Source organism: Theropithecus gelada, chromosome 4 (assembly GCF_003255815.1).
Source record: "Theropithecus gelada isolate Dixy chromosome 4, Tgel_1.0, whole genome shotgun sequence".
Lineage (NCBI taxonomy): Eukaryota > Metazoa > Chordata > Mammalia > Primates > Cercopithecidae > Theropithecus > Theropithecus gelada.
In genome coordinates, this window is record NC_037671.1 from 132,551,991 (window position 1) to 132,579,794 (window position 27,804).

Here is a 27,804-nt window from a genome sequence, read left to right on the forward strand (position 1 = left end):
GGGACAAGAAAACAACAGTGCTTGGCACATACTAGATACTCACAACTATTTGTGGAATGAATCATTCAGTTTCAGATCATCCAAGAGTTGTCCAGAAAATAGTCAGATATCCAGGACTGTCATCTGAGGGAGAAGTCTAGGTTAGAGATACATCCTTTATTGTCCTGAGTATACAGGTGGTACTAGAAATCATAGATGTGAAATGGGACTGCCCTGGGAGAAAGGAGAAGAGAAACAGGTTGTGGATAAAAACTTGTACAGGCCAGGCACGGTGGCTCACGCCTGTAATCCCAACACTTTGGGAGGCTGAGGAGGGTGGATCACGAGGTCAAGAGATCAAGATCATCCTGGCCAACATGGTGAAACCCCACCTCTACCAAAAATACAAAAGTTAGCTGGGCAGGGTGGCATGCGTCTGTAGTCCCAACTACTCAGGAGGCTGAGGCAGGAGAATCACTTGAACCAGGGAGGTGGAGGTTGCAGTGAGCCGAGATCACGCCACTGCACTGCAGCCTGGCAACAGAGTGAGACTCCATCTCAAAAAAAAAAAAAAAAAAAAAAAAACTTGTACAAGAACCTACAATGGCTATCAATTTCTTTATAAAGCCCACTGTGGCTGGAATAGCACTACTGGTTACTATCATGCACGTCCGTGTGAAGAGACCACCAAATAGGCTTTGTGTGAGCAATAGTTTTTTAATCACCTGGGTGCAGGTAGGCTGAGTTCAAAAAAAGCATCAGTGAAGGGAGATAGGGTGGGGCCGTTTTATAGGATTTGGGTAGGTAAAGGAAAATTACAGTCAAAGGGGGGTTGTTCTCTGGTGGGGAGGAGTGGGGGGTCACAAGGTGCTCAGTGAGGGAGCTTTTTTGAGCCAGGATGAGCCAGGAAAAGGAATTTCACAAGGTAATGTCATCACTTAAGGCAAGAACCGGCCATTTTCACTTCTTTTGTGGTGAAATGTCATCAGTTAAGGCAAGGACCCGTCATTTTCACTTCTTTTGTCGTGGAACGTCATCAGTTAAGGCAGGAACAGGCCATTTGCACTTCTTTTGTGATTCTTCAGTTACTTCAGGCCATCTGGGCATATAGGTGCAGGTCACAGGGGATATGATGGCTTAGCTTTAGCTCAGAGGCCTGACAGTTACCCACTCAATATCCATTCTATTCTGCCCCAACATCCTTCTAACAGAATTCGTTCATCTCCTCCCTGGCCAAGCGTTTCTTGGAGGCCCGTAAAGACTGGTTAGCTGGTCTAATCCAAACATGGTGGTCTTACATATAGATCCTAAGCTTAAGTCAATATGATGTAATTCTGGTCAGCTGGGAGTTCACGAGGGGGTTTTGCTCTTCCAATAAAGACAAAAGAGAAGATACTTCTATTACTACCTTGTTGAAGCCAACAACCCAGGGGACAGAGTGGAAAGGCAGGGGAAAAAATGCGGTGTTGATAATGTGCTGAGCCCCCAAGTTAACCTCCAGGTTAACCAACCTGGGGGGTGTAAAATAATGAATTCCTTATTATTCAGGACTGTCACCTGAGGGAGACAGTCCTTATTATTTCAGCCACTTTGAATTGGTTTTTTGTTACTTGAGGGAAAAAACATTCTTTTTTTTTTTTTTTTTTTTTTTTGAGATGGAGTCTCTCGCTCTGTCGCCCAGGCTGGAGTGCAGTGGCTGGATCTTGGCTCACTGCAAGCTCCGCCTCCCGGGTTCACGCCATTCTCCTGCCTCAGCCTCCCGAGTAGCTGGGACTACAGGCGCCCGCCACCTCGCCCGGATAGTTTTTTTGTATTTTTAGTAGAGACGGGGTTTCACCGTGTTAGCCAGGATGGTCTCCATCTCCTGACCTCGTGATCCGCCCGTCTCGGCCTCCCAAAGTGCTGGGATTACAGGCTTGAGCCACTGCGCCCAGCCAAGGGAAAAAAAACATTCTAATTAATACGCTAGTTTTTACGGTTTCCACGATGTGGTGCCAGCCTTTCCTTCTCTAGATATTTCTACAACTCATCTACACAAGCCTTGCTTACAGTTTTCCAAATACACCTTGCACTTTTTGAGCCTTTGATCAAGCCATTCCGAATGCACTTCCCCCAAGAGGCTGGCCAGTTAAAATACTATCATTCATCAAACACAATTTAAATGTCACTTTCTCCTGTAGCCCTTTCAGAAATTACCTCAAAATTAAATGATCAGACCTAAAATCTTTTGGGAGTGTTTTCGCCTCTAGAATTTACCACATACCTTTATGTTGGTGTTACTTATGGAATGCCTACATCTGCCTTATGTCATAGACTTCAACGTGGAGATTGGGTCCAGATCTTAATATAAAGGCTTACCATTTACCAGGCACAGCTCTAAGTATTAACGGTTTTAATCCTCAAGACAAAACCTAAAGAGATAAATTCTTCCATTGCCACTTTGTGGATTAGGAAAATGAAGCACAAAAACATTTAACTTGCCTGAGGTTTCGGAGCTAGTACATTGTAGAATCTGGATTCAAATCAAGACAGCAATTAGCTGAATGAAGGTGTAACTGTAAATGCAAATAACTGATCACAAGGGATACACATTCACTCACACAAGATACAAGATTTTTAACGTTGCCGATACTAAAAACAAAGCGTCTGCGTTTTTAAGCGCAGCCCCACCCCGCGATACTAGATTTATTCTTCAGAGCTGGGAGCCTGATGAAGGGGAACTATTCCTTTATATTTTTTAAGACTCAATAAATTGCCCACTTCTTTCCCAAAATGAGATGTCTGTTGGGGTGGCCCTTGTCGCTCCGTGTGCCAAGGGTCCTCCGATTGCTAAGGACACAGCGGTGAGCAGAGAAGGCAGGTGAGGAACTGCACGGACTCAGCTGCAAAGGGCGGCGGCAGCCCGCCCCTGGGGCGGGGGAAGTGGAGGTGCCGGGAGACATCAGGAAGCCCTTCCCTCCCCGAGCACGTAACAGAGCTGGGAGCCTGGCTGCCAGAGGTTTGTCATCGCGGGGGCGGCCTGGGAGCGCTGCGGCGCCGCGGCAGGAGAAACAGCCAAGGACGCCCTGGAAGAGCAGGAGCACGTGGGCGAGAATGGTGCCAACACCAGCCCTGCAAAACCACATCCCAGAGCGGGGCCCAGGACAGCCACCATTACCCCGCAGGCCTCAAGGAAGACGGTCAAGTCAGCCAAGGCCGCCTCCCTAGTCAGGAGCCTCCCAAAGCGCAGGCGCACCTACCCGGGGGGCGCGGCTGGGCGGAGTCAAGAGCCGGAAGAGCCTTGCGCCGCAGTCCTTCCCCGGAAACCCGCGGGCCGGAAGTGTCGGGAGTTCCAGCTCAGAACCCCGGGTTGCTGGGCAACCGATGCGGCCGCTGCAGCTGGTCTCTGTGGTGCTGGGACCGAACCCAGTGTAGCTCCCACCTCCTACGCTGGTAACCTCCCGTCCCGCCCGCTTCCCTTGTTGTCGCTTCTCCTCGCGTCGGGGAATCCTTGCCCTTGGCACTACTTACATCTCTCCGGGTCCCACGACACCTTAGCGCCTACCTGCGTCAAAGCCAAGCTCCACCGAAAGCGAGGCAGTCTGCCCCCGGACATGACTTCGGCGCTGACTGATGGCACCTCTCGGGCCCCGAGCACCTACACCTACACCAGCCGGCCCCGAGCACTGCCTTGCCAGCGCAGCCGTTACCGGGACAGCCTGACGCAGCCGTGAGTGACCAGGCCAGCCCCTGTGTGGTCCATACTTGCACCCCATCCCCGGGCCGGGGTCTGGCCCCTTCGCCCTGGCAAAAGCTACTTATATGCTGTCTTCCCTTGGCTGCACTCTGCCGAAATAAAAGTTCTGCCCTAAGGAATCTCCCGTGGTGTGGAGGAGTGAGGCAGGAAGGGGCATGGATTGGGCACCAGCTAACTTTTAGTGATACTGAGTTGCTGCCGTGGTCCTTACCAGGTACACGAATCGGCTCATTTCACAAAGTTTGAATTGTACCAGTGTGTATTGAGGGCCAGCTACGTGCTGAGCACCTTACTGGGGGCATTCAAATACGTTTTCTTACTTAATCCACAGTGCTGTGAAGTTGGTTTTATAACTCCATTATGCAGATGAGGGAACTGCGGTGCAAGGATAATCCAACAATAGCATATCCAAAATGGGAGCCGAGTAAATCTCTTCTGCAGGCTTTGAGCAGGAGTAAGATTATTCTTCCATGCAGGACCACGTATTGGTTTTTTGTGGTGCTGGTGGTGGTGGTGGTGGTTGTTTTGAGACGGAGTTTCGCTCTTATCGCCCAGGCTGGACCGCAATGACGCGATCTCCGCTCACTGCAACCTCCGCCGCGCCCCCGCGCCCCTGGCCCAGGGTTCAAACGATTCTCCTGCCTTAGCCTCCCAAGTAGCTGGGACTACAGGTGCCCGTCACCACGCCCGGCTAATTTTTGTGTTTTTAGTAGAGACAGGGTTTTGCCACGTTGACCAGGCTGGTCTCAAACTCTTGGCCTCAAGTGATCCGCACGCCTCGGCCTCCCAAAGTGCTGGGATTACAAGCGTGAGTCACTGTGCCTGGCCGGCAGATTGTGTTTTTACATCGATGAACAGTTGCAAATATTCAAACATACATAGGAAAGAAAAAAATATACATAAGCTCTTAAAGTTCTCTTAAAGTTAAACGGTTCTCTAAAATTATTTCCATAAGCCTCAAATGTTGAATTCAGCAGACCTTTACAGGAATGCAAGTTCCATGGATGCAGGAACCTTTGCATCTTTTGTTCACCTAGTACAATGCCTGGTACATAGTAAGCACTTAATACAAATTGTCGAATTGATGATTGAATATCAACAGTGTAATTATTGATGCTTGTTTCAAACACTGTTTCTAAATTCATAATTATCTTGTTCTGACATTCTTTTGTAAGAGATGTCTATCACTGTGAGAAAACTAAAATAGAAAATTTAAATCTGAAGAGTGGTCATTTATGTTAGAAAAGGATTCAATTTTAAAATTTTCTAATCCTTCCAAAAACACTTTCTGGTGCCTTTAAGTAGTTGCTTACAAATCATTACTATCCAATCAGACCAACAAATTAGAAACAAGAATCAAGGATGGTTCATTAGGAACAACTTTTTTGATAGTTGATTAGTATATTGAAGTAATCTGTTGATTAGTTGCTTAGTATATCTGAGTAATGCACAAGACAGAAAAATCTCAATTTTGAGAAAGTAGTATCTTACAAATCATAATCATTGATATCCTAATGGATAAAATATTAATATTTTATCCATAATTTGCTTATGGGTAAGGATAATATTCTCCTCTGATACCTTTATGAATAAAATATTTTTTAAGTGTTCAGGAGAGTAGCTGGGCATGGTGGCATGTGCCTGTAATCTCAGGTACTTCGGAGGCTGAGGCAGGAGGATCTCTTAAACCCAAAGGCAGAGGTTGCAGTGAGCCAAGATCACGCCACTGCACTCCAGCCTGGGCAACAAAGCGAAACTCTGTGTCAGGAAAAAAAAAGAGTTCAGGAGAGTACTTGTCTTAATCCCTTTTATGTTGCTTTAACAGAGTATCTGAAACTGGATAGTCTATAAAGAGATGTATTTAGCTCACAGCTCTGCAGACTGAGAAGTACAAGAGCATGGTGCTGGCATCTGCTTGCCTTCTAGTGAGGATTTTTCTTATTGTATCATAACATGATGGAGAAGGTCAAAGGGGAAGCAGATACATGGGAAGTGGCCAAACAGGAGGAAGTACCTCATTTTGTAACAACCCGCTCTCTTGGGAACTAGTCCTGTGAGAACTTAATCCAGTCTCTTGAGAGTAAGAGCTGCCTCACTACTGCAAGAACTGGTGCCAAGCTATTCATGAGGGATCCACCCATGATCCAAACACCTCCCACTAGGCCCCTCTTCCCAACACTGCCATATTGGAAATTAAATTTCCATGTGAGTTTTAGTGGGGATGACAAACCACATCCAAACCACAGCAGTACTTTTAGTACTTTCAGTACTTGCTGGTGAGTAACTAGATGACCATATCCAAAAAGAGTATGCTTTTGTGTCAATCTGTCTCTATGCTAGAATGCCCTTTAGTTGTTTCCTGTTCAAAATTTCACATTGAACTGGATAAATCTTCAGTTTTTCATGGCTGGAATGGATAACTAACTTATGATTGAAGGGAGTCAAGATTCCAGATTATCTTGATTGGGTATATATAACTGGGCTGAAACCAGAAAATGAAACTTAATTGGAAAGCTGTGAAGTTTTACTTAGGTGTGAGAAGTCAGTTATACAGAAATGGGAGTATCTGATTTTTCCTTTGAAAGGGTCTAGAAATTTAACACAAGTCTAATGTGAGTCAAGAACTTCCACCTTTTCATAGGGTTATAAAGCTGAAAGAGAACATTTGAATACTAGTCTTCTCATTTACAAACAAGAGAATGTAATACATCTTTTATGTATTTCTTGGTAATTGGGTGATCATAAACACCATTAAATTCACCTTTAGGCATGTGTCAAAAGACAATTGTGATAATGACATCCTCATTTTACAAATCCTTTGGTAAAGGATGTATAGCCCTTCTAATAAAATAACATTTTAATGCAAATGAATTAAAACCTTAGAATATACCTTAGAACATTTTTTTTAAAAAACTCAGATCAAATAAGGTTTAAAATCACTATAGTGGGCAGAATAATGATTCCCCAAAGATGTCCTCTTCCTCGTCCCCAGAACCTGTGAACATGATATGTGGTAAAATGGACTTTGAGATGTGATTACATTAAGGATCTTGAGATGGGAGATCTTGAGATGGGAAATTAGCCTGGCTTATCCAGGTGGACCCAGTAGAATCACAATGGAGTCTTAAAAGTGAAAGAAGAAGGCTAGGTGCAGTGGCTCACGCCTGGAATTCCAGTACTTTGGGAGGCCGAGGCGGGCGGATCACGAGGTCAGGAGGTCGAGACCATCCTGGCTAACGTGGTGAAACCCAGTCTCTACTAAAAAAAATACAAAAAAAAAAAATTAGCTGGGCATGGTGGCGGGCTCCTGTAGTCCCAGGTACAACAAAGGCTGAGGCAGGAGAATGGTGTGAACCCGGGAGGCGAAGCTTGCAGTGAGCCGAGATCATGCCACTGCATTCTAACCTGGGCGACAGAGCGAGACTCCATCTCAAAAAAAAAAAAAACGTGAAAGAAGAAGGCGTAGGAGTCTGAGTCATAGAAGGAGATGTGTCATTAGAAGCAAAGGTCAGAATCACACAAATGTTGACTGGAAGGCGACCACAAGCCAGGGAATGAGGGCAGTCGCTAGAGCCTGGAAAAGGCAAAGCAACATTCTCCCCAGGACCTCCAGGAGGAGTGCAGCCCTGTTGACACCCCTTTTGGACATCTGAACTGCAGAATTCTGAGAATAAATGTGTTATTTTAAGGCAACTACGTGGTTAGTAGTACCATCTAATCAAATAGGAAACACTGAAGAAGTAATGAGTTGGAATGGGAGAGTAATAATTAGTTCCATTTTGAGGTTGCCTTCCAGATAACATAGTGAGATGTCGTTGGGCAACTGGATATACCTAGAGTTGAGAGAAGAGTTCTTGGCTAAATAAAAATTGGGAGTTTTAGGTATATGGATTATAATTGAAGTCTTGAAAATGGATGAGGTCGACTAAGGACAAGAGAAGGCTGAGCCTGGAGGAAATCCTCCAGTATGGGAGGAACTACAAACAAAGGCTAAGAAAAAGGCATTAGAGAAGTAGTAGAAAAACAATCAGAAGATTATGGTGGTAACACAGAGGCCTAGGAAAGAGAATGCTTCAGTGAAGGAGTGGCCAACTGGGCCTAACACTGCCCAGAGATCAATTAATACAAGCAATGAAACATGTTAGAATGTTCAATTGTGGCTTCAATATATGACAAAAAAGCAACTTATACCCCACTCAGAATCATTTCCCATAGAATACTGTTGTTGGTGTAGGGCAATGTTTAGTTTCTTAGCTATAAACAATATACCATTTAAATAACTTTGAATGAAAATATCAACTGTGTTTTTGTATTTTTTACTAGCAATCATTCTGATCCCTGAAATCAATATTTTATTTTATTTATTTGTCTATTTACTTTTTGAGACAAAGTCTCTCTCTGTCTCCCAGGCTGGAGTTCAGTAGCCTGATCTCAGCTCACCGCAACCTCTGCCTCCTGGGCTGAAACCATTCTCATGCCTCAGGCACCAGAGCAGCTGGGATTACAGGTGCAGGCCACCAGGTCTGGCTAATTTTGTATTTTTAGTAGAGATGATGTTTCACCATGTTGGCCAGGCTGAAAAATTTTATTAACATTTTAAACAATAACTTTAAAAAATACGTTTGGGGGCCGGGCGCGGTGGCTCAAGCCTGTAATCCCAGCACTTTGGGAGGCCGAGACGGGCGGATCACGAGGTCAGGAGATCGAGACCATCCTGGCTAACATGGTGAAACCCCGTCTCCACTAAAAAATACAAAAAAATAGCCAGGCGAGGTGGCGGGCGCCTGTAGTCCCAGCTACTCGGGAGGCTGAGGCAGGAGAATGGCGTGAACCCGGGAGGCGGAGCTTGCAGTGAGCTGAGATCCGGCCACTGCACTCCAGCCTGGGCGACAGGGCGAGACTCCGACTCAAAAAAAAAAAAAAAAAAAAAATACGTTTGGGTTTAAAGAACAATTAGAAAATTGACCTAATTTTTAAGCCTCATTTTTTTATTACTATAACTTTTCAATCTTTGAATCAAGCTTTTTTCAGTCCTTTAAAGAAGGCCCCTTTTCAGGTGGGCCATTTTCATATTTACTAAAGTCATACAGATTTACAATCTAAATCTAGCCCTGCCACTTACTAGCAAGGTGACCTTGGGCAGATTCCTGAGTCTGTTTCCCCTTCTGAAAAAGGAATCATAATTCCCACCTTGGCAGCTTATTGTGAATAATAAATAAATAATGTACATGAAGGACCTGGCATATAGTAAGCATTACATAAATTGTATCCATTTACCTCCTTATTTTATGGACCACACTGAAACAGAAATTTATTTTCTTAAAATATATTTATTTTAGTCTAAATCCTATTGAAAATGAGTTACTTCATAGATACCAATACTCTATTAAAATGGTTTTACAGAATTTTCTGTTTTACAGAGATGAGGAACCTATGCGTTATGGAAACATAATGTATGACAGAAGGGTAATTCGAGGCAACACTTACGCACTCCAGACAGGGCCACTGGTAAGTTAAGTTTGAATAGTCTAACACTGTGTTCTCACATTATCTGTGGGGAAGGATCAGTTTCTTTGTGTTAATTTCTAATCCATTGCAGACTAAAACATTCATAAAATAAAGATGAATTACTATAAAAATGAAGTTTTAAAAAAGACGTACAAATGGAAGCCCAGTGAGTTTCCAGGAGCTGGGGGATGAGGGGGCCAGGGAAGGAGTTATTGTTTAATGAGTGTAGAGTTTCGGTTTTGCAAGGGGAAAAGAGTTCCGGAGATAGAGGATGGTGACAGTGATAGAACAATGTGAATGTGATTAATACCACTGAATTTTATACTTAAAAATGGTTAAGGTGATAAATTTTACATTATGTGTATTTTACCACAAAAAAAGAATTAACTAAAAAAAAAAGCCCCAATTTTTCATTAGATTCAACAGAACTCTGCCATTCTAAACATTTCTAGACTTTTACTCTCAATTTCTATACTTAAATTGTTACACACCAGTTCAAATAGTTTATAGACACACTAGCCAGAGGCCCACATTTTGAGTAGCCCTTGTTGATTGCATCTAGGTTTGTTTAGATTATCTCATACTCTAATACAATTATCATTATTTAATCAAAAAGTCTGAATTCTGCTGCTTTAATTCACTCAACAGATATTTATTGACTTTTAGGTCCTGTTATGGGTACCTAGGATACAGAGATGAGTAAGACATGGTATGATATTAAGGGTGGTGAGTTCTTGGCACAGAAATGAAATACAGGTGAATCTCTAAACTGTATATGATATATAAGTGCCTAATACAAGATGGTGATAGAGATGCTCCTCTACTTAGGATGAGGTTATGTCCCAATAAACTCACTGAACATTAAAAATGGATTTAAAACACCAAACCTGCCAAACACACCATAGCATAGCATAGCATAGCCTACCTTAAATATGCTCAGAAGCCAGGTATGGTGGCTCACGCCTGTAATCCCAGCACTTTGGGAGGCCAAGGTGGGCAGATCGCTTGAGCCAAGGTGCTTGAGACCAGCCTGGGCAAAGTGGTGAAACCCTGTCTCTACAAAAAAAAAAAAAACCCACAAAAATTAGCTGGGCATGGTGGCACGCACCTGCAGTCCCAACTACTTGGGAGGCTGAGGCAGAAGGATTGATTGAGCTCCGGAGGACAAGGCTGCAGTGAGCGGAGGACAAGACTCCAGCCTGGGTGACAGAGGGAAACCCTGTCTCAAAAAACAAAAACAAAAAAACACAACCTAGAATGTTAAAGAATTGAGGGAAGCTCAGTGTGCCTGAATCGGAGTCTGAGGCAGGGAGTATCAAGAAATAAGTGATTAAAAAGAAGTTAAAGATGAATAATAACATTCAAATCCAATGTTGCTGAATGTCAGATGAGGCATGTGAAGAATCCACCTAAGGTATGTTCCCGGAACGAGACCCTGTCTCAAAAAAAAAAGTGCTCAGAATACTTACATTAGCCTACAGTTGGGAAAAATCATCTAACACAAAGTCTATTTTATAATAAAGTGTTGAATATCTCATATAATTTATTAAATATTAAAGTGAAAAATAGAATGGTTGTATGAGTATTCAAAGTACATTCTCTGTGGATACTTTTGTATCATCATAAAGCTGAAAAGTCATAAACCACATAAGTTGGGGAACATCTATTAGTCTGAAGCAATGGTTAACTTATTAAACATATATATATATATGTATGTATGTATGTATGTATATACGCTTCAACCCTATCCTGGATCTCTTGCATTAGAACCTCCAGGGATTCCCTGCTTCTCCCACTGAGGTGGTATCAACAAGGGTGGAGCAGGAAGCTGGACTTTCACCTTCACCCAGTACCAGTGAGGTAGTAGGAGATGGCACAAGTCAGTGCCCCACTCTTTCTGGGGTGGTGCCAGCAAATCCAGTGGGTAGCTGAATTGCAGTCCTATCTGGCAGTAACAAGGTGGTATGAGGCAGTACTAGTCAATGCTGCACTCTCCAGACACCACCACCAGTGTCAACAGAGCCTAGAAAGGAGCTGAACTACCACCCCCACCTGGCACCTATGTGTTGGTACAGGTTGACCCTCTGCTTTTGTTGAGGTGGTGACAGTGGGGCCCAGCAGGAAGTTGAACTTCTAACCCCACGCAGGCTTGTTCACTAAACAAAAAGGGTGACTTTCTACTGAAAAATTAAATAGGATCCAAAGTCTTAAAATATAATACCCAAAATAGCCAGGATACAAACCAAAATCACTTATCATACAAGAATCAGGACAGTCACAACTTGCACAAGAAAAGACAATCAAGAAATGACAAAACCAAGATGACTCAGATGTGGGAATTACCTGACAAGGATTTTAAAGCAACAAACATGTTTCAATGAAAAGTGGACAATTGTAGACACTCTTGAAACAAAAAAAAATCTTAGCAAAGAAATACAAGATAAAGTGAACCAAATGGAAACTTATAGAACTGAAAAATACAATAAGTAAAATAAAAAACTCACTGGATGGACTCAGTAGTTCGTTGGAAATGATATAGGAAACAATCAATAAACTTGAAGAAAAATCAATGAAGAATGGAAGTTATCCAGCTGAACAGAGAGAAAATAGACCAAATAAATAAATAAAAAGCCTGAGAGAGCTGAAGAACAATCACAAAGATTTATATTCATGTTGTTGGAATCCTAGAAGGAGAGGAGGAAAACTAGGAGATGGAAATCTTGAATCTGTAGGCAAAAGGCCTACAGATCCAAGAAACCAAGTGACTCCCCCAAAGAGGATAAACCCAGAGAAATCTACCTGAGACAAATCAAGATCAAACTTTTGAAAATTAAAAACAAAACATTTTGAAATCAGCCAGAAAGAAATTACGCATTAACTAAAGGAGAACAATGATTTAAATGGCAGTGGATTTCTTAACCTAAAACATGGAGACAAGAAAGTGGCACAATATTTTCCAAGTCCTTAAAGGAAAGAACTATCAAGCTCTAATTCTAATCCAGTGAAAATGTTTTTCAGGAGTTCCAAAACGGCAGCATAGAAGCAGGCTGGCTTCACTCCCCCTGCAAAAGAAAATCAAGAACAAATGTACAGTGCCGAGATTACCACCAGCAATATTCTAGAGGTCAAGTAGAAGGAGGAGGCACTTTCCAGGGCTACAGAAAAGTGAAAAAGCTCCAAGAAGGTGGTAGGAGAATCAGACATTCATGTCTGCAGTATCTCTTCTTCTAGTCTGCCTGGCACTAAGGATGTGGAGGATTGTATTAGCGTTCTCTAGAGGGACAGAACTAATGGAACAGATATATATATATGCAGTAGAATTTATTAAGTATTAACTCACACAATCACAAGGTCCCGCAATAGGCCATCTGCAGGCTGAGGAGCAAGGAGAGTTAGTCCAGGTTCCAAAACTGAAGAACTTGGAGTTCAATGATCGAGGGCAGGAAGCATCCAGCACAGGAGAAAGATGTAGGCTGGGAGGCTAGGCCAGTCTCTCTTTTCACATTTTTCTGCCTGCTTATATTCTAGCCACTCTGGCAGCTGATTAGATTGTGCTCACCCAGGTTAAGGGTGGGTCTGCCTTGCCAAGCCTACTGACTCAGATGATAGTCTCTTTTGGCAACACCCTGAGACACACCTAGGATCTGTACTTGGTATCCTTCAATCCAGTCAAGTTGACACTCAGTATTAACCATCACAAGGATTTATCTCTGACTTGTGATTTCTGCACTGGAAAAAGATCAAGGTGGACAACTAGTTTCCCTACCATGTTGGGTTCCCTGGCAGGAAATTCAACCCACAAGAAGCATCATGAGTTCCTGAAGAGAGAAATACCCCTGAGTACAGCCAAAGACAAAATGGGGAGGTGAGACTACCATCCCCAGCCCTGGACACTCCGCTGTATAACTCGACCAAAGGAAACACCAAATGAGCATGGCTGTTCAGCAGCACCACACTGTAGGAGATAACATTGTACCGGTCCCCTGGGCATAGACCCCTAGCCAGTCCCACTACCAGTGTATCCCCTTTGGGACCTCCCCCATTCAGGATGGGCAGTGCTCTGATCATTTACTAGAGCCAGGAGAACCTGGCCTTAAGGCGCCACCTAGAGCCAAAAAGGAGGCAGCAATCTAGTGATAAAGGATCTCTGGCAGGGCGCAGTGTCTCATGCCTGTAATCCCAGCACTTTGGGAGGCCGAGGCAGGCAGATCGCTTGAGGTCATTAGTTCGAGACCAACCTGACCAATATGATGAAACGCCATGTCTACTAAAAATACAAAATTTAGCGAGATGTGGTGGCAGGCATCTGTAATCCCAGCTACTTGAGAGGCTGAGTCAGGAGAATCGCTTGAACCCAGGAGGCAGAGGTTGCAGTGAGCCAAGATCACACCAGTGCACTCCAGCCAGGGTGACAGAGTGAGACTCTGTCTAAAAAAAGGGGGGGGGGAAAAAGGGGGTTTCTAAGAAAATATATCCAATAAAAAGCAAAAACAAGCCAGACAGAGAAGACTGGACTAAATAACCCTTAAGTGCAGAGACATAGACATACATCCACATGAGACAACAGCAAATGAGGAACCACGACCTACCCACCTGAAGGGACAAAGCAAGGAATCAGTAACTGGCACTAATGAGATGGCAGGATGTGAGCGCTCTGACCAAAAATTCAAAATAGCAGTCTTAAGGAAATTTGGTGACATCTAAGATAACACAGAAAAGCAATTTAGAAATTTGTTACAGAAATTTAACAAGGAAATTGAAATAATTTTTTAAAATCAAGCAGAAATCTTGGAGCTGAGTAATACATTTGTTGAACTGAAAAATGTATTAGAGGCTTTCAACAACAGAATGAATCAAGCAGAGGAAAGAATCAGTGAACATGAAGACAAAGACAGACTATTTGAAAATAAACAGTCTGAGGAGAGAAAAGAATGAGAAAAAACAAAGACTGCTTACAAGATATAGAAAATTACCCCAAAAGATCAAAGCTAAGAATTACCTGTGTTCAAGAGGGAATTGAGTAAGAGTAAGGAGTAGGAAGCTTGTTTTAAGAAATACAGAAAACTTTCCAAAACTTGAGAAAGAGATAGATATCCAGGTACAGGAAGGTCAGAGAATACCAAACTCTTTCACCCCAAATAATACCCCATAGAATAATCAAGCTCTCAAAGGTCAAGGACAAAAAAAGAATCCCAAAAGCAGCAAGAGAAAAGAAGCAAATAACATACATGAAGCATCTCCAATCCATCTGGCAGCTGACTTCTCAATGGAAACTGTACAGGCCAGGAGGGAGTGAGATGACCAGGAGGGACTGGGGTGACATTTTCAAAGTGCTGAAAGAAAAAAAATCATCTAAGAATATTGTATCCACAAAATTATCCCTCAAATATGAAGGAGAGATAGTCTTTCCTAGACAAATAAGAGCTGAGCAAATTCAGCACCACCACGCTCATCTTACAAGAAACGTTAAAGGAAATTCTTCAGCCTGAACAACAACAACGAAAAACACTAATGTGCCAAAAGAAAACATTTGAAGGTATGAAACTTACTGGTTAAATTAAGTACATAGACAAACCTAGAATACTCTCATACTATAACTGTAGTATGCAATCCACTCATAATTCTACTATGAGGCCCAAAAGACAACTATCAAAAACAGTAATAGCTGCAGCAACCTGTTAAGAGGTAGGTAATCACACCACTGCACTCCAGCCTGGGCGACAGTGCAGACTTGGTCTCAAAAAAAAAAAAAAAAAAATGCAATGAGGCAACTGAAAGTTAGTATGTGGGGGAATGGAGTTAAAGTGTAGAATAATTTTTCTTTGCTTCTGTTCTTTGTGATCTAAGATAAGTTGTCATCTCTGCAAACAACTTGCTATATGTATGTTTTTTGTAAGCCTCATGGTAACCACAATGCAAAAATCTGTAGTGGAGTCACCAAAAATTAAAAGCAACAAACTAAAATATACTACCAGATAAAGTCACTTAACACAATGACAGACAATAAGGAAGGAAGGAGATACAAAACAACCAGAAAATAAGCAACAAAATGGTAGTAGGAAGTCCTTGCTTTATCAATAATAACACTGAATGTAAGAGGACTTGGTTCTCCAATTAAAAGGCATAGAATAGCTGATTGGGTAAAGAAACGAGACCCAACTGTATGCTCCTACAAGAAACCCACTTCACCTACAGAGACACACATAGACTGAAAGTAAAGGGATGGAAAAAGATTTTCCATGCAACTAGAAACCAAAAAAGAACATGAGTATACTTACATCAGATAAACTACAAATCAAAGACTGTAAAAAGAAACATAGTCACTCTGTAATCATAAAGTGATCCGTTCAGCCAGAGGATGTAACAATGATAAATATGCACCCAACACCAGAGCTCCCAATTATGTGAAGCAAACATGAATGGATCTAAAGGGAGAAATAGAAAGCAATGCAATAATAGTAGGAGATTTCAACAACCCATTCTCAGTAATGAATAGATAATCCAAACAGAAAGGAAAAAAAAGAGAAAGAAGGAAAAGAAAATTGGTGTTAAACTTCACACTAGACCTATTAGGACTAACTGATATCTATAGAACATTTTATCCATCCTCTGCAGAGTACACATTTTTTTCTTCAGCACATGGATCATTCTTCAGAATAGACCATATCTTAGGCCACAAAACATGTCTGCACAAATTCAAAAAAGTAGAAATTCTATCAAGTTTCTTTGCTGATCACAATGAAGTAAAACTAGAAATCAATAATAAGAGGAACCTTGGAAGCTACAAAAATACATGGAAATTAAACAGCATGCTCCTGAATGATCAGCAGGTCAACAAATGAATTAAAAAGGAAATGTTTTTATTATTTTTGTAAATATATAGATAGGATTGTGCACCCATGTATTCCAGTTAACAGCCGTACTTTGAAGTTACTTTTATGCTTTGTCAAACATCTTTGTAATTATCTGACAAAGTACTAATGCAATTTTAATGAAGTTACTGATAATCAGGAAACATTATGATAAATGCCTTTATACTACCCAGGAATTGCTTTTGGAATGGCAGTTCTTGTATGCTTTAATAAATATTTTCTAAATTCTAGAAGTATTTTCTATCACTGTTAGCTCGGACAGCCTGATTCTCTAGAGCTTCAGAGACAACGGGAGGCTAAGAAGAGGGCTCTTGCCAGAAAACAAGCCCAAGAGCAGCTCAGACCACAAACACCTGAACCTGTGGAAGGCAGAAAGCATGTCGATGTGCAAACAGGTGTGTGACTGTGCCCTTGGCATTGTGTCCTCTTGGTTTACTCAGTTGTCTGTCAGTTCATTTGTGTTTGGCCTTTGTATTATTTATGCCTCTCCTGCACTGATACTTCCCTAGTAACATGGTAGGGAAGTTCATTTATTAAAGAAATACATAGACTAGGTTGGGTGTGCTGGCTCACACCTGTAATCCCAGCACTTGGGGAGACTGAGGCGGGCAGATCGCCTGAGGTCAGGAGTTTGAAACCAGCCTGGTCAATGTGGTGAAATACCCCGTCTCTACTAAAAATACAAAAAAATTAGCTGGGCATGGTGGCAGTCACATGTAATCCCAGCTACTTGGGAGGCTGAGGCAGGAGAATCACTTGAACCCAGGAGGTGGAGGTTGCAGTGAGCCGAGATCGCACCGTTGCACTCCAGCCTGGGCGACAGGAGCTAAAGTCCATCTCAAAAAAAAAAAAAAAAAGAGAGAGAAAGAAATACATAGACTGTATACTATTATATTAGTGGATATGACTGGAAGTGTGGGATGGGGTTCAAAAAAAAAAAAAAAAAAGAATTTTGGCCAAGCGTAGTGGCTCACATCTGTAATCCCAGCACTTTGGGAGGCAAGGCAGGAGGATCACTTGAGCCCAGGGGTTCGAGACCAGCCAGGGCAACATACCAAGACCCCATCTCTACAAAAACATTTTAAAATTGGTCGAGCATGGTGGTATATGCCTGTAATTCCAACTACCCAGTAGGCTAAGGCAGGAGGATTATATGTGCCCAGGATTTCAAGGCTGCAGTAAGCTATGATCACACCACTGCACTCAGCCTGGGCAACAAATAAATAAATAAAAGAATTTTGTGACCAAACAAATTCTGTCTTAGGAGCCCTTTTCCACATATTCTGTTCTCAAACTGGGATTCTTTCTCGTAGCCCAACATGAATCACTATTGTTTTCATTAGGACTTATAGGAAAGGAGAGCAATATAATTCTACTTTGTCATTTTGTCTTTTGAGAGGAATAAACCCACTCCCATCTGAGTCATCTGCCTCTCACACCAGCCTCCTCTGTCCTCCGGTTCTGTCACTGTGCACATTCCCCAGGGCCACACAGGCACCCCTGAGGCAGGTGTCAGGATTTGCGTGCTTGTCTTGCTGTCCTCAGCTGTAGAGGTTTACCTGGTCCTATAGGGTCTAGCTGTATTGTTGACAGAATCTTGGTCATCAGACAGTGCTTGGTGTTTTCCTTGGACCACTGTCACCACTTAAGGTTCACTTTGTACGCTTCCAAGATGGTGAGTGGATCCATCAGGATTATTTCTGCATGGTAAAGGCAAAAGGGACCATTCCATGCTTTAACACTTGCCTTTACGCCAAGTCTAGAATGTGTGTATGGCTGTCATTAGCCAAAGAGCTAAGTTTTCATGTTTCTTTATATCATCAGAATATTAAGTGATATAATAGCAGCCAGCTTTTTTTGGATATTTCCTCAGAGACTGAACCAGGTCCTTTATCTGTGTATTTCCTTCATTATTACAAAGATTCTGTGTGACAGGTAGTTATAGCCCATTTTCCAGATGAAGAAACTGAGGCCCAGAGAGGACATGACTTGGCCAAGTCCTGTGCCCAACATCTGACTCTAGTGCTCATGTTCTTTGCTTGATACCACATTACCTTTGCCTCATATAAATTACTCCTAACATGAAATTTGTTTTCATACATCTGTTTATAATCTGTAGTGTAGAGGGAACATCAAATAACCTGGTGACTTGGTACATGATTTTTTTAAATATCCAGGAATTTTCAAATCTTTATATGTTTACTGTCTTAGGACTCAAATATATATATGTGTATTACTGACTTTTTATCCACTGTTGTACTCTGCATCTTATACACATCTATGGTCTCATGTTCTTCTTCAGTTCCATTTTCAAATACAAAGCTCAGTGCTTTCTAGACATTCAGTAAATGTTCTAGCCTGACTAACTCTATCTATGGTCTTCCAAATATTTAAAAACTCTTAGTTCAGTATGTGAAGTAAGCCCCATATTTGAACACTTTTATTCTAATACTTATTTTCTGATTCATTTAAATATGTTTTGAAAGAGCTAAAATTTCAAATACGCATATATGCTTGAAATAGACCAGAACTTTTTTTCTTAGAGACAGAGTCTCATTGTGTTGCCCAGGCTGCAGTACGGTGACATGATCTTGGATCACTGCAACCTCCACCTCCCAGGTTCAAGCAATTCTCCCACCTCAGCCTCCCAAGTGACTGGGACCACAGGCACGCACCACCACACCCAGCTAATTTTTGTATTTTTTGTAGAGATGGGGTTTCGCCATGTTGGACAGGCTGATCTCAAACTCCTGGCCTCAAGTAATGCACCCTCCTCGGCCTCCTAAAGTGCTGGGATTGTGGGCATAAACTACTGTGCCTGGCCTTAGACCAGAATTTTAAACTCAATGTATATGATGATTCTTCTTAGAATTATACCTTGAAGAAATTGCTGATCGCATAATAGAAGTTGATATGGAATGCCAAACAGATGCATTTTTGGACAGACCACCAACACCACTCTTTATTCCTGCCAAAACTGGCAAAGATGTGGCCACCCAGATACTAGAAGGAGAGGTACAGTATATCCTGTGGGTTCCCTCTATAATCTTTATAAATGAGGTAAAGTTAGGTGTAGATAATGCTTAATATGAACAAGAGCCACTTCACAATCAGATTCTACTTCTTGGATTTCTTTCCAGATATTATCTATAATGGTTTTATCATATAGTACTCAGAAATGTTTTAAAATACCATGTTCTGATTTCTTTGCCAATTAAAAACAAAATCATTTAAAATATTTTTAGAATATTTCCACATTTGATTTTTGTTTGTTTATATGCTTGCTTAATGTATGTATATAAGATAGATTTGTACTAAATAAGGAAAAATAATATCCCTGGTATAAAAGATTCCACAATTAGTTGCTTGTGGATTATATAACGTTTGTAAAGATACTCTCTCATTTAAAAAAAATTTTAATAATTACATTTTTCTATCAGTGTGGAATGCATAAATGGGCCTGTTTATGAAATTGAAGAAGAGAAGGCAAGATTATGTTCATAATGACCTAAATGAGTTTTAACACTTGTGGGAACTTGAAAGAACTGTCATTGAAATTGGGAAATAAAATAAATCTTCAGAAGCTATCTGAAAGTTATATTTGCCTAGAAATCCTAGCAATGAATCACCAAAATATCTATTATTCTTATTTGTTCATTCATCAAACTGTTATTTAAAAATAAATAAAAACAACGGCCGGGTGCGGTGGCTCAAGCCTGTAATCCCAGCACTTTGGGAGGCCGAGACGGGCGGATCACAAGGTCAGGAGATCAAGACCATCCTGGCTAACATGGTGAAACCCCGTCTCTACTAAAAAATACAAAAAAAACTAGCCGGGCGAGGTGGCGGGCGCCTGTAGTCCCAGCTACTCGGGAGGCTGAGGCAGGAGAATGGCGTGAACCCGGGAGGCGGAGCTTGCAGTGAGCTGAGATCCGGCCACTGCACTCCAGCCTGGGCGACAGAGCAAGACTCCATCTCAAAATAAATAAATAAATAAATAAAAATCAAACAGAGAAGGCAAAGAATAAGACAGACAAGGATATTCCTCTTCAGTGTCAGGGTTCATTTTGATGAATGCATACATTTTTTTCATAACTTTGACTTAACAGATTTTTGCCTGTAAACAAAATGTTGTTGATTTTGAGGATTAGGAACCATAAATAAAGCACCAGCACAGTGTCTAGCACACAGGAGACACTTAATAAATAATATCTTGTTATTGCTATTCATTATATTTTTGTTGAGCATTTGATTCGTAATTAAAATTTTAAGTTTGCTTTATTTTGTATGTTTAAGCTCTTTGACTTTGATCTTGAAGTTAAACCAGTGTTAGAAGTTTTGGTGGGAAAGATAATTGAGCAGTCTCTTCTGGAAGTAATGGAAGAAGAAGAGCTGGCTAACCTGCGGGCCAGTCAGCGTGAGTATGAAGAACTACGGAATAGTGAACGTGCTGAAGTTCAACGACTTGAAGAGCAAGAGAGGCGACACCGAGAAGAAAAAGTATATATAATTGTATTTTTCTTTCTTAGGCAGTCTTTTAGCTAGTTAGCATATTATGTTCAAAATTACATGTGATGATATATCATAAAACTAAAGATCTTTGGGAATATATTAGAAAAAGATCTATAATATTTTTGCTCAGGTCTCTTCTATAGATCAGAGATCTTTCGTGGACTGAATTCCATCTTTTAAACTCCAGCTTACATAAATATACCTAAAGTGAGTTTCCAAAAGTTTCTAAATAAAGTGAAAGTTCCTAGGTTACATGTGTCCCAGTTGAAGACTCTTAAACATCAGCAGTGCTAAAGAAAGAAAGACATATGTTGGTTTGCCGTAAGTTAGTGGCAGAAAGATGGAAGGAAGGAAAAAGTGAGTGTATTGGAGAGAGACTGTGGGTAAGAAGCAGGGCATCTGGATAGAATTCTGATTCTTTTTCTCGGTGACCAGGCCCTTCTTTATACCCTTAGTGACACACCAGACTGATTTGGGTTCTTATAGAATATTTTTCAGATTCAGGATTTTTAGAATCTTCAATAAGGAAAGGTTTACAATCCAGTTTTTTTAAATGTGCCAGTAGCCTACAGTTAGGAAGCACTAGAATAGATAGTTTTTGGTTCTGGCAATAACTGTCAGCCTTTGTTGTATACTGATGAACAATTATAAAGTAGTATCTTAATACCTGAAACAGTTCAGAAAAAATTCCCAAGGGGCCTAACTTACTATGCTATGAAAAATAGCGTAATTGTTGGGAAATCCTACTCAATACCTATCAAATGGACTTTAATTCCAAGATGAATACTTAGTTGTGTAAAGAGCATAGGGCTTACAATAAGGATTGTGCAAAAGTAAGATTTTATTTACAAATATAAAATAAATTGTGGCAAAATAAACTTTGTTGAAATGAGTCATGAAATCTTTATCAAAAAATATTTGTTTATTCACTATTTGGAAATATGGAAAACTGGATACAGGAATCACCTAGATTTATATTTGTTTAGAGTTTAAATATAGATTTAATTAGAAAATATATTAATGCTCCCACTTCCATGTGAGAGTAGAGAACAGGATTCATCAGCTTTATAAATATTACATGGTCTAAAGGAAGCAACAGCAAAAAATAAGAGGCTTTCATAATCTTCAGAACCATTCAGCTTTACAAATTCAGGGAATTGTTACAAATGAACTCATTCACTGGCCCACTGGTAATTTTTCTTACCAGTAATATTTCATGATAATATTATTTTAAAGTACATATAGTGGTGATTATCTTTTTGCTACCATCTATACTGTCAAGCATGTATGTCTTGAAATTATTTTACTTGAAATGAATAGTGAGATTTTTACCTTAAATTCCATCTTTTATAACTTCCTGAATTCAGTACCCACTAGCTGTTGAAATTTGTTAAAATTTTGATGAAAAATATGGACCTTTAATAGATAGACACCTCACTGCCCATTTTTTGATAAGTCTGGATTCTTCTACTTATTAACTTCACTAGATTCAGTACTTGGGGAGGGCATAAGAGCTAAATAACCACCTATGTTGTTTTGGCAGGAACGGCGTAAGAAACAGCAGTGGGAAATAGTGCACAAGCACAATGAGACATCACAAAAAATCGCCGCCCGAGCATTTGCACAGCGTTACCTGGCTGACCTTCTCCCGTCTGTTTTTAGCAGCCTCAGGGATAGTGGCTACTTTTATGATCCCATTGAAAGAGGTTTGTAGATATTTTTGTTAGATTAAGTCTGTTGTAATAAGCATCCTCTTAATGGTTCAAATTTATGTTATGTCCATTTTTATTTTGAATTGGAATCTTTCTATTTCTGATACAAAGTCAATTTTAGTTGTTTAAAGTAAGTACAGTTGTTAATGAGATGTGTATTTTGAAGATCTTGATTTAAGGATATTAGTGTTTGTTTATTGAGAAGCAACATTTGTATAGTAGAAAGAAATATGGACTTGGTATTGAAAACTTGAGTTTGGGTTGCAGCTTTATCATTAGCTAGCTTGATGACCTCCAGTTTCTCCATGTGTGAAATGAGGATTTTTTTTTTTTTTTTGAGACGGATTCTCACTCTTTTGCCGAGGCTGGAGTACAGTGGCGTGATCTTGGCTCACTGCAACCTCCGCCTCCCAAGTTCAAGCAATTCTTCCTGCCTCGGCCTCCCGAGTAGCTGGGATTACAGGCACCTGCTACCACGCCCAGCTAATTTTTGTGTTTTTCAGTAGAGACGGGGTTTCGCCGTGTTGACCAGGCTGGTCCTGACCTCAAGTGATCCGCTTGCCTTGGCCTCCCAAAGGGCTGGGATTATAGGCGTGAGCCACTGTGCCCAACCTGAAATGAGGATTATTTAGGAGTTAAGTCATAAGATATATGAAACGTGTAAACTGTAAAGTCCTATGTATGCGTAAGTAGTTGTTATTAACTTTTTCTCAGTTGACTTATTCCAATCAAAAACCCTTTGAGGGCAACTATCAAGGTCATTTATTCGTTTAATTAGGCTCTTACCCTGTTCCAGGCAATGTTTGGTATTGGAGAAAAGGAAGGATCCCTGGTCTCTGCCATTAGGGAACCAATAGCCTGATAGCTGTCTGTCTGTATCCCCTCAAAGTCCGCGGTCCTAGCTGCTCAGCCAGTGGAAAGGAAGAGTTGCATGTCCTCACCACCACCCACCTTCCTCAGGGTGAAAAGCATGTACATCCACCGTGCTTGGTGTAGAGGTCCTATTTTGTTGGGCAGTAGTATTTTGGGACACATGTTAGTAATGTTAATTTTCACTGATTACATATTCAATTTAATACAAAGAGGTGAGATCACAGACAAATATTATTAACATACATAGTATTTTTCATAGGTGATATCATTTGATACTCCCAATAACCCTGTAGGATAGGCAGGTCAGATAGAATTCCCATTTTTTCGGAAATAGAAACTGAAGCTCAGAGAAGTTGAATGCCTTGCACCCAACTCCTCAGGCAGTGGAAATATTAGGCCTCAAACTGACTTGGAACTCAGACTCCAAGTCCAGTGTTCATTCTCGGCTACCATCCTACTGTCCTGGGCTCTAGCTTGGACTCTGTTAGCCAGAGAGACAAGTAGCCTTTTTTCTATCACTGATTGCCAAAAAAGTAAGTTATAGATCATATAAAAGCTTGCAAATGAAATTCATACCTGAGATTAAAATTATTTATAGTAGTGAATATAATATTCTATCACACTCTCCATTTCATCCTATTGAAAAATAAAATTAGATGCCTGCCCCAAAAAATGCTGTTTTGAAACTTTAAAATGTATATTGTAATAGATCATATATTTTTTTGTTTTTGTTTTTTTTTTGAGACAGAGTCTCACTCTGTCGCCCGGGCTGGAGTGCAGTGGCCGGACCTCAGCTCACTGCAAGCTCCGCCTCCCGAGTTCCCGCCATTCTCCTGCCTCAGCCTCCCGAGTAGCTGAGACTACAGGCGCCCACCTCTGCACCCGGCTAATTTTTTGTATTTTTTAGTAGAGACGGGGTTTCACCGTGTTAGCCAGGATGGTCTCGATCTCCTGACCTCGTGATCCACCCGTCTCGGCCTCCCAAAGTGCTGGGATTACAGGCTTGAGCCACCGCGCCCGGCCTAGATCATATTTTTAAAATGCTTACACAGTGGATTTCAGTTTGAACAAACTTAATACTGATGGAAACACCTAGTTTCTGACCTATTTCTAGATGGCTGCCTCCTCAAATGCCCTCTCACCTGCGTTCTCTGAGTCTGATCAGCTTCCTTCCATTAGGCCCTGGCCTTCAGGTGGAGACTTTCTTTTACTGGCATTGCTCAATTCCAGATTTGCATTGCATTTGGATTGGAGTTCTCCCAAACCCACATCCTCCCCCTGCCTCCCTGATCCATCTCAGATTGCACCTACGAAGGAAACTCCAAATGCCTTGACTCCAAGGAAGGCCTCATAGTTCTTAAAATATTGGGACAGGTGTGGTGGCTCACACCTGTAATCCTAGCACTTTGGGAGGCCAAGGCGAGTGGGTCACGAGGTCAGGAGATTGAGACCATTCTGGCCAACATGGTGAAACCCCGTCTCTACTAAAAATACAAAAATTAGCCAGGCGTAGTGGCGTGCGCCTATAGTCCCAGCTACTCAGAAGGCTGAGGCAGAGGAATCACTTGAACCCGGGAAGCGGAGGTTGCAGTAAGCGGAGATCGTGCCACTGCACTCCAGCCTGGGCGACAGAGCGAGACTCTCTCAAAAAAAAAATCACTTATGCAACAGAAAGGAAACTGACCAGAACATATATAAGGAATATGGCAAGTTATGCTGTATGAGTCTACTTAACATTTTATATTAAGAAACTAATGTTGATGAGTCTATTACATTAGGAGAAAAGCACATTATTCCTCTGACGATACATAAAAATCAATGAATTCTTTTATTACAGATATTGAGATAGGATTTCTTCCATGGCTAATGAATGAAGTTGAAAAAACCATGGAATATAGCATGGTGGGAAGAACAGTGCTTGACAGTAAGTTATTTTATCCAAAAATTCATCTCTAAAATTTTTAGTAGAAAGAATAAATTGAATAATTGAAAGATTAATTTCACAGTTCTAATACTTAAACTTTTAGTATATCAATTATATTAATAAAAGTGCAAATTTTTACCCTCAATATTATTTTTGGCTCTTTTATAATTTGATATCTATTAATATCTTCTGTCTTTACTTCATAAATGATATTCTGTTAAAACAGTATAATTTATATTTAATGCATTAAGTGTGAAGTTAAGTATGCTGACTTCAAAAAAAAGGTTATGACATAGGAAAGGGATGAGGCTTCGTGAAGGTTTTGTAATCATCTATAAGTCAGCACTATAACTCCTAAAATATACCATAATATGAAAATCATAATGATGTCTGGACACTTAACTTTTCAGTGTTGATCCGTGAAGTGGTTGAAAAGAGACTGTATATGTATGAGCATAAGGAAGAAACACATCGGTCTCCAGAACCAGAGGATGAGCCTGGTGGTCCTGGAGCAGTGACAGAGTCATGGGAGGCCTCTGAATTCCCGGAGCAGAGCATGTCACAGACGCAGGGGCTGCTTTTAGATGGAGACTATGTACAAAGAACAACATATGACAGAAGGTCATCCCAGGAAAGGAAGTTTATGGAAGAGACAGAGCTATTAGAGCAGGATGAAGAATCAGCAATGAGGAGGTCCATAGAGGAGGAAGAATTGTCATAGGAGGGGAGCTTCGAAGTCATGAAACCAATCAACAGCCAAGTCAGCAAGCAATCAGGTAATGATGCGCGAGTCCCCTCAGGTTATAGAAATTATGTTGTATTTAGTCAATATGTCTTTTTGTCTAATGGACTGGGCCAATCAAATGTGATAAAATAAAGCTAATTTGAAAATGAAACTAATTGAATTCATTTATTTAATAGAATATTCAAAGGCTACATTGTAATTCTAATGAGAATTATATGTAATTACTAGCTTTCTATTACCGTTATATGTAACCAGCAAATATATTTTTCCTTAGTCCTTCTAATTTTACGGGTTAGTTTTTTTTAGTACATACGATATTTAATGTTCAATATCAGTGCTGTCAGCCATTTAGCTTTTCTTCTCTATAGGAAAACTATTTCACCTACTGTAAGAGAGAATGCCTAGCCAGGCGTGGTGACTCACACCTGTAATCCCAGCACTTTGGGAGGCTGAGGCGGGCAGATCACCTGAGGTCGGGAGTTTGAGACCAGCCTGACCAACAAGGAGAAACTCCATCTCTGCTAAAAATACAGAATTAGCCGGGCGTGGTGGCGTGTGCCTGTAATCCCAGCTACTCGGGAGGCTGAGGCAGGAGAATCGCTTGAACCTGGGGCGGAGGTTATGGTGAGCTGAGTTTGCACCATTGCACTCCAGCTTGGGCAACAAGAGAAAAACTCTGTCTCAATAAAAAAAGAAGAGAGGATGCCTAAACATTGTGCTACTGAAAGCTGCAGTGCTCCCTTCCTGCAAGGACCAGCTTCAATATTCAAGTAAGGCTTAAGGAATTCAGTGGATTAGTAATATGCTCTCATCTATTTTTTCACATTCCTGCTATTAAAAAATTTCAGGCAATGCCAATAAAGCAAAAATCTCTGTTTGCCCTTATACAGTCTCACTCCCCTCCTCGAAGGCAGATCACTGTTACCAGTTAGGTATGAACCATCTAGGCCTTTTTTGAGATACTCCTATACAAATGTATTTGAAAATCTAGAAATATATAGCTTGATTTTCTTTATATAAATATAAACATTATTTGCATATTATATTTTTCACTTAAGAGAATGTCTTAGATCTTTCAAGGTTAGCAGGCATCCATCTCTTATCTTTTTAAAATATGGTTAAGGTATTACATATTATGACTGTGCTGTAGCATAGGGAATTAACATTTGACTTTTTAATCTGAATGTGTTAGAGAATTTACCTGCAGTATTAAAATCACAGATTATTTTCTCTCCAAAGCCTTGCTAATCGTAAGCAGTAACTGAAGTCTTCGGAGCCTTTAGATAGATAGAGCCTATTTTTCTTTTTACTTATTTTTATTTTTATTTTTTTGAGACAAGGTCTCACTCTGACACCCAGGCTGGAGTGCAGCAGCACCATCACAGCTCACTGCAGCCTTGACCCCCAGGCTCAGGTGATCTTCTCACCTCAGCCTTCCAGGTAGCTGGGACTACAGGCTTGCACCAGCACGTCTGGCTAGTTATTGTATTTTTTGTAGAGGTGGGCTCTTGCTGTGTTGCCCAGGCTGGTCTCCAACTCCTGGGCTCAAGTGATCTGCCTGCCTTGGGCTCCCAAAGTGCTAGGATTACAGGCATGAGCCACCGCACCTGGCTGAGTCTGTTTTTCTCAGAATACTTATAAATATATAAAAGTAGTGATTTAAAATAACTTAAAATTATTAACCCATTTACTTTAATTTCTTTTAAGTTAGGTACCAAGAATGTATCCACATTTAAAAACTTTTAAAAAGAATGCACCCATTTTCCCATATGGCATTTCACTATAACATTTAAGCCTCATGGCAACCTTCTGAAGCATGCATGACAATATTTGTATTTTTTAGTTTCTAATCCTTAATTCGATCAGCCAGCAAACATTAGCTGAGTGCCTGCTCTGCCTTGGGAATGAGGCTGCAGATACAGCAGTGAACAGTCATGAATACT

The 27,804-nt window shown here is 41.0% G+C and overlaps 1 protein-coding gene across 1 annotated transcript; it reads left to right on the forward strand.

Moving 5' to 3' along the window:
* Positions 1–2,056: 2,056 nt before the first annotated feature.
* Positions 2,057–26,144, forward strand: RSPH3 (radial spoke head 3 homolog). Its single transcript, XM_025382812.1, has 8 exons — positions 2,057–3,688; positions 9,136–9,223; positions 16,349–16,490; positions 18,965–19,110; positions 20,392–20,595; positions 22,151–22,313; positions 25,030–25,116; positions 25,527–26,144. Exons 1-8 carry the CDS (start codon positions 3,573–3,575, stop codon positions 25,835–25,837), a joined length of 1,257 nt encoding a protein of 418 aa, XP_025238597.1. The 5' UTR covers positions 2,057–3,572; the 3' UTR covers positions 25,838–26,144.
* The last annotated feature ends 1,660 nt before the right edge of the window (positions 26,145–27,804 follow it).

What these genes read in the sequence shown, in the direction of transcription:
- RSPH3 (XM_025382812.1), top strand. Translation starts at nt 3,573, where the DNA reads ATGACTTCGGCGCTGACTGATGGCACCTCTCGGGCCCCGAGCACCTAC. An exon ending in CGGGACAGCCTGACGCAGCC is followed by an intron (nt 3,689 to 9,135) that starts GTGAGTGACCAG and finishes TCTGTTTTACAG; the next exon opens with AGATGAGGAACCTATGCGTT. An exon ending in GGCGACACCGAGAAGAAAAA is followed by an intron (nt 20,596 to 22,150) that starts GTATATATAATT and finishes TTGTTTTGGCAG; the next exon opens with GAACGGCGTAAGAAACAGCA.